Genomic DNA, 10,877 nt, shown 5'->3' with positions numbered 1-10,877 from the left:
TTATGGCTAAGGCTAACTTTTTTTTTAAGTAGGTCAAGCTCCAAGGCCAAGGTTAAAGGGTCAAAATAAATGGTGCCCAAGGGAAAGGTCTTGTCACAAGAAATACACATTTGAAATATGAAAGCCATAGCTCCAACCAATCAAAAGTTATGGACAAGGTTAACGTTTTTGCGCACAAACAGATAAACAGACAGACTGACGGACAGAGCAAAAACTATATGCCCCCGAATCTTCTATCATGGAGGCAAAAAATCTTCTTTACAACACTGCAATATTCTGACCACACGGTAGATCTACGAAATTATGAGTGTTGACTTGTATTTGTTAGCCATAACAAAACCAACCCTGCGACATTTAAATGTGTTTGTTAATCTAGATTAGAATAAATATTCATCGATTAATCGCTTTGACCCTATCATCCATGGATTTAATGCTAGCCATTGAGTTATATACAAACCAACAATAACATGGACAAATGTAGCTTATTTCAGGTATGTAAATAGAAATGTTACTGAATGTGTTTCAAATTAACTACATATAATAGATTTATGTCCAGAATCTGTTCAAGCTTAAACAGTATTAATACTTTTTTCAGATAAATGATATGACAATTCTTTTTTATCTGGTCATCACATTTCAAACAGGTATGTTGCTATACACTCTTACATTTTCTCTGGACATTTTAACGCCCTCGGCTTTTTTAAGCATTTCCCATAATGTATGCCTTGTGAAAAGTATTTTAACAATATGGTGAAAAATCCATTTTTGTGCCCTGGCTTATGCTAACAAATGATTTCAAGTAATTGACCGGTTCCCGTTTGTATCTTTATATGTCCAACCTTCCTTCTGATCAATTAACCATTACGTTTTTCAGACTGGGTATAAATAATTAAAACCAGATTTTTTTTAAAAAAAATCTTTTTATAGGTGGACCAATTAAGAAGAAATGGGGAATTCATGAAATTTAATTAATGTATCTTTGATTATAAAAATATGCGCAGATATCAATGGACGAGTTCTCTTCGTTTTACAACTAAGGAACTTCAGCATAGATTCCTGTTGCTGTCGAACACAAATTACTCTATACCCCTTTAAAATAAAAATAACAGGATGAAACTCTGCCATTCAGTTAGCAGAAATTTAGCTGAGAGTGTACTTTAAGGTGACTTAATGGCAGAGCTCTTCCATTCAGCCTTCTTTCCAGACCTTTAATGACCATTGAGTTCATTGAATGATGCAGTTTCATCTTGTTAGATTAAAATAATGAGTTCATTGTCCGTGGCCCCAATGTATTACATGTTACTCATCCTAATGAGACTTACATTTTATGAAAATTTTTCTTCAGTAACCTCACAGTGCAGTACTCCTTTGCAACTGTCAGCCCATCACGGAACCGCCCCAACCATCAGCTCCCCGAACTATCCTTATAACTATCCAAGGTAAAGATCTTTTATAAAAGCAATCTTTACGTATCGAAATGAGATAAATATGTTCTAATGACTTGGTTTGGAGTGAAAAAACTAACGTACAATACATGTTCCTTATAACTTTCTAGAATGTTTATATATATTAACTCGGCTTAATATGAATATAAAATGAGGTCGGTTTATATAGGAACACAAATTATGCCCATCGTTTTTTGAAAAGTTTGCTAAAAATTACTGTAGAAAGATTTTTAAAAATAATAATAATAAAGCGTACAATATATATGTAAGCTTGAAAAGCTTTCATTTGTTGCGTATGCATAATTAAAGATTTAATTTTATAGCTCAAGCAACTGTCAGTGGTTGATACAAGCAGAAACTTCATCTTCTACCGTGGGACTTGTATTTAACGTTATCAACACAGAGTCTTTCTTCGATAAAATACGTATCTATGATGGTAAGAATTTTATTTTTGTTTAATTTAAGAATGAGTTTGACTGGTTGTCAAAGTGAGCAATTTGATTGGTTATCAGAGTGAGCAGTTTGACTGGTTATCAGAGTGAGCAGTCTGATTAGTTATCAAAGTGAGTAGTTAGATTGGTTATCAGAGTGAGCAGTTTGATTGGTTGTCAGAATGATCGGTTTGATTGGTTATCAGAGTGAGCAGTTTGACTGGTTAACAGAGTGAGCAGTTTGATTAGTTATCAAAGTGAGCAGTTTGACTGGTTATCAGAGTGAGCAGTTTGACTGGTTATCAGAGTGAGCAGTCTGATTAGTTATCAAAGTGAGTAGTTAGATTGGTTATCAGAGTGAGCAGTTTGATTGGTTGTCAGAATGATCGGTTTGATTGGTTATCAGAGTGAGCAGTTTGATTGGTTATCAGAGTGAGCAGTTTTACTGGTTATCAGAATGAGCAGTTTGACTGGTTATCAGAATGATCGATTTGATTGGCTACGAGTTTGAAATTTAGTAAACGCCCTAATGGAGGCCTGAACCAATCGTAGATTTTCGATCCAGATTAATTTATTCTAGAGAGACCCCATCAAAAGATAAATAATGTTATCTACAATTCTTTTTTTTAATATAAATCATACTTAAAGTATTGATTTTCTATAATATTTTGATGATTGAATTATTATGATACTTTAACACTTAACCATGACATTTTGACTTACTATGATTTATTCTGGAACTTCCTGTGATTGTAAAATTACATGTATATCCCTTAAAGTCAATGTCAATGTTGCTTTATTGTGAAATAGTTAATTGATTATACAAGTGCTGTTACATTTAAAAATCAAACAATGTAATTAAAAATTGGAATAAATGAAACAGTCTGAATTTCATAGTAATAAATAACTTTAATTAAAGTTGGAAAATATTTTTATATTTTGATTTACTATGGTGTATATACATATATTTAAGGAATAACTGTCTAATTTTTTGGATTCATGATGTGATCAATCGAGTGGCTTGCGTGATAATTTGCATAAACGCCGAAGGCGTTTATGCATAAAATTATCACGCAAGCCAATCGATTGATCATCGTCATGAATCCAAAAAATCTGACAGTTATTCCTTATATTTACATGCTCCTGATTCTGCAAATTCCCGTGCTAATAGCCCCGCTTCTTTCTCTATTTGTCCCGCCCCGCACGTGATTTTTTTTTAACCGCGCCTATCGATGAACCAGTAGATTTATGTAGAAATATTTACATTTCCAATGTCTTTGTCCGAGATAAAGTTACAAATTGTAAAAATACTTTATTTCTACATAAATCTACTGGTTCATCGATAGGCGTGGTGAAAAAAAATCACGTGCGGGGCGGGACAAATAGAGACAGAAGCGGGAATTGTAGCACGTGAATTTGCAGAATCAAGAGCATGTAAATATAAGGAATAACTGTCAGATTTTTTGGATTCATGACGATGATCAATCGATTGGCTTGCGTGATAATTTTATGCATAAACGCCTTCGGCGTTTATGCAAATTATCACTCAAGCCACTCGATTGATCACATCATGAATCCAAAAAATTAGACAGTTATTCCTTAAATAAAGTATTTAACAATTTGTAACTTTATCTCGGACAAAGACATCGGAAATGTAATATATATATATATATATATATATATATATATATATATATATATATATATATATATATATATATATATATATATATATATATATATATATATATATATATATATATATATATATATTAAATATGCTCGTATTTGCAGTTAAACATATTGCGAGAGGCATTAACTTCATTGTTGTCAACTGTATATCTGATGTCCGTCTTCTTCAGGTAATTCTCCGAGTGGAACCCTCTTGGTAACATTATTTGGAGAAAAATCTAACAGCTACTATGAAAGCACAGGGGAATACATGTATATTGTTTTCACGTCGGACATGGGCATCGAAAAGGCAGGATTTACTTTGCAGTACTTCAGTCTTTATCCCACAAGTAAGATTTTTAAAAATAATCTCTATTTTTTTCTCTAGGAGGCAGTTATACTGATTTGTAATCATGTATGATAAATACATAAAATGTGTTCATATTATAAAAATACGGGGTACCTGTTAAAAACACTGATTCACAATGTTAATTCCCAATTATCCTTTTTCACCTGTTAGTATGAAGTCATTTCCCAAAAAGACTATTCAGAGTCTTTTGATATCAATAATATAAATTTCGTTTCATCTTCAGTCTTTGGACAGAGACAACTCATGCCCTGTTATTCCCAGAGTGCCCAGCACTCCATAACGGTGACCACCACCTTAAGTCTACAGCAGTCATTATCGACATTTCCAGACTTCTACTCAGGGTATTGTCTCAACACAAAACTTTATTTCAAATATGATTTATTGGACCACTCACAGTCTTTGAACAATATGAGAACTACGTGAGAATCGCTAATTAAAAGTTTTCTACCTTACCATTTTTTCAAGTATACCCTTTGCTAAAACCCATAGTAAAAAACTAATTTGAGTTTGAAATCATAAGATTTTTTTTAAAGTTTACGTTTTTAAAGAAAGGTGGTTCCTTATTAACTTTAAATTTTTAAGGCTAATATTTATGCCACTCTTTTCATTACTTTGCATATGACACTTTCAAAATTATTTCAAGGAAAGGATTTATACAGTATAGTACAAACGTATGTTTTTTTTTCTCTCTCTGTTTATATCTCATAAACTCTGTCGAAACTTGACATGCTTTCCATATTCAGTTAACAAAAGCATTCTTGCATCGACAATGGTCTATTGAAATATAATTATTTTAATTTTAGTTTATTTATAAACTATACCGGTTGATTCATTCTTTAGCAATGACTTCTGCTACTGGAAGATAGACGCGGGAACTGGAAATTATTTAAACATAAGTATCCTGATCACTGATGATGCGTACGGGTCAGATCCCGGAGGACTCACTGTGTATGACGGTAGGTATATATTTCAAGATTCTCCGGTATCAATTTGTTATTTTCTTACCGGTAAAACTTGATAAACTATAGGTTTCTACTCCGTTTGTCTGTCTGTTTGTCAGTCTTCTGTCGTTCAATTAGTTTGTCTTCCTAGTTTTCCGGACGATTTTTTTTCTAAGCAAGCATAAGGACTTGTGAAGACAATGTAATTAATATACGATGATAAAACATTGGTATTTTATGATGCAGGTAACTCTAATGCGGCATCCATTCTGGGGACAGTATCAGATAAGTCTCAGACAGAGTCTGGCTCCGTTGTCCTTGGAACCAGTCAACAGTATGCCTATTTTGTATACTATCGACGAAGTGTTAACTTGTACAGAGGGTTCTTACTCAGCTTCAACCGAGTAGGTGAGTTTAAAACTACAGTCAAATCTGTTCAGTCTCATATCGTATACCCAGACAAAGAAGCGAAAACTGAAATATATCTTGAGAAATATCTATCTTTACACTGCTGTTGACAATGGTGCTGGTGATTTTAGGGACTCCACCAGCGCCAGCCACGGTCCCCACTATAGGGCCCCCGGTTGTGGACACCTGTGGCAATACATCGCTGATCGCAGAAAATGTGACCAATCACATCACTTCCCCCAACTATCCATTCGACTACAACAGGTTAGAATCCCTTCTAAAAGATAAATTTGAAAGTTTAATAAAAAAGATCATCAGAACATCAACCTCAGAATATTATTGTTATTTTTTTTTACTTTAGTGGTTCATCCTGTGTATGGATCATTCGAACTGCAAATGAGAGTATGATCATCCAGCTAACTTTTGAAGCCATTGACCTAGAAAGTTGCTGCGATTTTCTTTACATATATGATGGTATAAATACTTGTATTTACCCGTATAAACTTTAAATCACTTCAAAAACATTAACTGTCTCTGAAGCTTGTTCAGCTTCCTTGTATAAATAGGTATTAACTGATTTACTGGACCAAGTTTCACCTCCAGAATATCTTTCTAACTTATAGATCTATACATGCAAGTTATATATACATTTTTAAATGTAAATTGCTGCTTTTCTAATTTGGCCCTGATTTCAATTTTGAAGGTGACACCACAGACTACACCCTGCTTGGTACAATTACTGGCAACTACTATAATTCATCGGGACTTCCGGTATATCTTACTACCGGAAGAGCAGTCAGACTTCATTTTGTTAGCGATGAGAGGACACAACAAACTGGATTCAAAATCGGCTATCAATCCATTACTTCCGGTAATATAAAAAGAAACGGAAAACTTAAATACATTATATGTACCCATAGACTTAAATTAATACATACGTTTTCTTTTTTTCCCCAGAGATACCATCTTGTGTAAATCAGAGTGTGACTACTGTGCTGACCGCTTCGTATCAAGTACAAACGTTCGAATCCCATCCTGAATTTTCGAACTCGCAAAATTATAACAAGTAAGTTTACAGAGCGGTATCAAGGAGTGTCTTGGCTTATTAATTATTACTCACTGGCAGCCAGTTTTCAGACACTTTTTTTCCTTTGATTATGACTAACAGTGGTTTAACTCCCGTTTATAAAAAGCATATTTTTACTATTCTTATAATATTTTCTTCATGTAAAGTACATGCAATAGGCAAATGTTTAGTAATTTCCACACATTACGTGGATAAATTACCAATTCTCAGACACAGATTTTCCTGATTTCTTGGTCAGTGTTAGTTTTTAGTTTTTGTAATGCGGAAGAAATATTCTTTTTTCTTTTTTTTTTTTCTTTTTTTTTTTTTTGTATTGTCTTGGCTGTCTTGGTCTATCCGATATTTTATATACTGTTCGAAAAAGAAGCTAATTCCAATACCTTCCATTAAGAAATTCAAATACTGTTTTTTTTTTTTTTTTCAAAAGTATTATCGCTTGTAGCTACATGAATTAATACTAATGTAAGGGAGCCAGACATTATGTATGTGTGAAAGGAATAGTGCACTTACTAGATTTGATAGATTTCTTTTCTTCTCCCTCTTTTCAGCTCCCATGATGTATATTGGTTGATAACAAAACCAAAGGAGTCTGATATTCTCTCCGTGAAGTTTTTGAGCTTTGGATTGGAACATTCTGAGGAATGTATCTTTGACAACGTAACAATTTATAAAGGTAAATAAATTTTCCTTCAAGTTCTTTACATTATTTTCAAGAGAAGTAATATTCATTTATGTTTTAGTTTAAATTCCCAACAAAGGGTCAAGATATGATTAATACAAGAATTTTTTTTTTGAAAGATCATCTTTATGGGATAAACATCTAGCCTCACTTTTCATAAATAACATACATGTATTGTATTCACACTTCATATGAAGACGAATTCTAGTTAAACGATCATTGATAAAAGTAATCTTTAAATATGCTCAAGAAAACTTGTGTTGTTTAAGATATATTTTATTATGATATTATACATTTATTTACTGGGTTCGTGTGCAACATGTTTGCCTTTTGTTGAACGATCCAAACTGTTTCCCGTTAGGACATAGGCAAACTGCTTTTTTCGAGGGTTCGTCAAAACGCATTCTGCCCGAGGACGCAGTCAATAAATGTTTTGCTATGCCTTTCCTTTTACTTATAATCCTTGGAATGTCATGTTTTTTACGTTATGTCAAAAATCTTGACGTGAGCCCATCGCATAGGTGTCTGAGAGAGGAACGAACGACAACTCTGCATAGGAGGTCTGAGAGAGGAACGAACGACAACTCTGCATTGGAGATTGACGATTTATCTTTCTACAGATTTGAACAATGTTTGTGATGAATATGAAAAAAAATGATGTAAATTTTGTTTATTGCGGATTTAACTCGGTCGTCTGTAACGTTTAAACACCAACGATCGCAAATAAGTTGATACTATAACGTTAGGCGGTCACCCATCCAAAGGCTATTATATACAGGCTCACCGTTGCTTAACTTGCCTAAAATTTAGGGAGGCTCTACCGCATCACTATAAAAGCTAGCTCATTAGCGAGGCAGGATAAGTTCCCTTTATATTGTCCGCTACAATCCCGCCCAATTAAACTGAGAAACATTAAGTGACGTAAAAAGTCATAGTGGTCCGACATCTCATCGAGTCATCCAACATTATTTTTGACCGCTCACTACAACATTAGAAATACTTGCTTTTAAGCATAGATTTATATAGAAACAATTTTTAAAGGTATAACAAACAGTTTTAGTTTAGGGAATGTGTCAGTATGTTAACAGGTGAAAGAACATCAGTCACTAAATCGAGTTTCAATAACTCCATCGGTTACAGTGCTGGCACGGTAAGCCAGAGGCTGGGGATCGAGTTCCGGTTGAGTTTTGATTGACATGTAAATGTAATTTGAATAATTAAAATGTAAACTTTATGTACGTATAACCATATACGCATAATGTATTCATCTCGGTTAGTTACCACGGTCTTAACAATACTAAAATTTGTTGACCTTTTGTAATATCAATTGTAGGAACAAAAATGAAATAGAATACAAACTTATCAGAAACTTCTCGTAAAACAGTTTGACTTCACTGCCATTAAGTAAAAGAGAATGTATTGTTTTTTAGGAGCATGCCTTTCCAATCCTTTAGCCAAGACCCTGTGTGGAGACCTTACTGAAAATTCTACTTCCTATACGTACTCGACAGGGAAGTTTCTATTGATGCGTTTTAAAACAGATGCCTCTGTCACAGATAAGGGGTTCTCCGTATCCTATGTCATTGTCAACTCGACATCATCATCAGGTATCAAGGGTTGTGAACTGGCGATTTATCGCATTAAGATCGGAAATTGTAATTTTAAGGAAATCAAGAAACATGAAAGATAAAAAAAATCACTGATCTTTACGATAATTATGTTAATGAAAAAAATGGTTTCGGTTACTTTTGCAAGCTTAAATAGAGTACTAGTATATACTGTACTTTAAGTATATTGTATACATTTCTCTGTTTTTATTTTTAGACAATGAATCCTCGTCTGGACTGCCTGACTATGTCCGCTATACGATCGCGGGTGTCTTCACGGCGGCTTTATTAATTGGCGCTTTATGTTTCTGTGTGTGCTGTTGTAGGAAACTCTGTCCGAAAACCGCCAGCTTAAGAATGGCGGCAAAGTCTGAAATGAAGAGAAATTTAATCCTCGTTAACACTAATAAGCCAAAGAAAATCAAAGTACCCATAAAACAGAAGAAAAAGTCTAAATACGGTGATAACAAGGTCTCCGCGGAACCCCCGAAATTCCCTTTAGCTGGGCCTGGTATCAACCCTGTTGCACCTCCTTTTCCTTTAGATTTAAAAGAAGTAAAGACTGGAGAAAAGTCGACCGATATTCCAAACCGACTCCCACCAAGAAAAGAAAAGAAAATAAAAGAACCGAAACCAAAAAGTTCGGATGGCACTCAAAAGGACAAAAACGATATCCATGGTAATGACCTCGTAACTACGACTCCATTTGATCCTAATGCACCTATTGACTTTTCTGCTATTCCCCCTCCTTTTGACTACAAGGACCCTTGGCAGCTTGCAAAGGACTGAATATTGCATGTTTTGGGGGCACGCCTTCTTATTTGTTTTAAATCTCAAAATTGTGTGAAATATCTCAACAGTATACTGTACTGCATGTATATGCACGGTTGTAGCGTTTGCGTTAGAGAATGGTTTCTTTATGTGTTTCTTTACCGCGAAACAGGGTACTCCTTCTATCTTTGCTAAATTTGCTGGAGTGCAAAGATTAACTTGTTGTCGGATATTTCCTGCAATCTCACCCATAATACTCAAATATGTTTTTTAGGATTATGTATTTGTTTTATGTGTCTTAAATTATTTTGGTGATATATGTACATTATTTTGATATCATATTCAATTGCATGATATTTAATAGCATATGTCTATACATTTACTTAAATTGCCATATTAATTGTTATCCATTATTAAGTAGAAAGTCTATTTTCTCCTATCTTCGTTTTTTGTGACAAAGTTTTATATTCTTACTTTAGATTTCTTAATAAAGACAGCTGTAATTGGGCTGCAAATTCTTAAACTATAGTTTATTCGTGTTTATTACATTTCGATGATGAAATTTTTAGGTCACCTGAGATACTCAGCTATTACTTACCTATTGCTATTATGTTTTTGTGCGTCGTACGTTAACATTTAAATATTTTCAGCTTCTTCTCTGGAACCGCTGAACAAATTTCAACCAATTTTGGCATATAGCCTCCATTAGTGAAGGGAAGCAAAAATTGTGAAATTCATGGTCCCTGTCCCCCTGGGGCCTGAGGGGTGAGGCTAAAAAAGTCAAAATGAACGCAATCTTTAATCTTTTTCTTTACTCCTGGACACCAAGCAGTTGAATTGTTGCCATGATTGTAATAAGCATTGATACTCTACCAAAATTTTGAAATTCATGGCCCCAGGGTCAAGGATTCTTGTGTTAGGGCGGGTCTCTAATGATTATATAGTGAAAATGCATAAACTCTTTAAAAATCTTCTTCTCTCCCACTGAATATTAAGCAGATAAACTAGATGCATGGTTAAATTGAGTAAGGGTGCCTCTTCCAAAAATTGTGAAATTCTTGGCCCCAGGGTAAGGGTTCCTGGGGGCTCTTTTGATTATATAGTGAAATACATTATTTCCTTGAAATTCTTCTCTGCTTCTGAGTATTTCTTTAAAAACCTTCTTCTTTGCCCCCTGGGTAATAAGAAAAAGTTCTAATTTTTTGGTCATATTGAGCAAGGGTGCTCCTTCCAAATTGTGAATTTCAAGGCCTCTGGGTCATGGATTCTGGTTGTTAGGGAGGGACTGTGTTAAATCTATTTAAAAAATGTATTATTCCCTTGAGATTCTTCTGCTCTGCTCTGGGGCATCTAAGAGTCAAATATAGTACAAAGTTGTAATAAGCAAGGGTATTTTTACCAGATTTGTGAAATTTTGGACCACATGGTCAAGTGTTCTGGTGCTGGGCAGGGTTATACTAATTTGTA

General features: G+C 34.2%; 1 protein-coding gene across 1 annotated transcript; it reads left to right on the top strand.

The window, feature by feature from the left end:
- Positions 1-467: 467 nt before the first annotated feature.
- Positions 468-9,428, top strand: LOC133173893 (deleted in malignant brain tumors 1 protein-like). The gene is made up of 15 exons (XM_061308961.1): positions 468-491; positions 596-644; positions 1,346-1,439; positions 1,769-1,881; positions 3,739-3,897; positions 4,141-4,258; positions 4,758-4,873; positions 5,105-5,266; positions 5,398-5,530; positions 5,628-5,740; positions 5,970-6,137; positions 6,224-6,332; positions 6,902-7,026; positions 8,463-8,639; positions 8,857-9,428. The coding sequence occupies exons 1-15, from the start codon at positions 468-470 to the stop codon at positions 9,426-9,428; spliced, it is 2,232 nt and encodes a 743-aa protein (XP_061164945.1).
- Positions 9,429-10,877: the final 1,449 nt, after the last annotated feature.

Source organism: Saccostrea echinata, unplaced genomic scaffold (assembly GCF_033153115.1).
Source record: "Saccostrea echinata isolate AGI-Se365-2 ecotype Australia unplaced genomic scaffold, CSIRO_AGI_Sech_v1 ptg000056l, whole genome shotgun sequence".
NCBI classification, from domain to species: Eukaryota; Metazoa; Mollusca; class Bivalvia; order Ostreida; family Ostreidae; genus Saccostrea; species Saccostrea echinata.
Note: the sequence above shows the minus strand (reverse complement) of the source record. Positions and strands in the feature narration are given on the sequence as shown.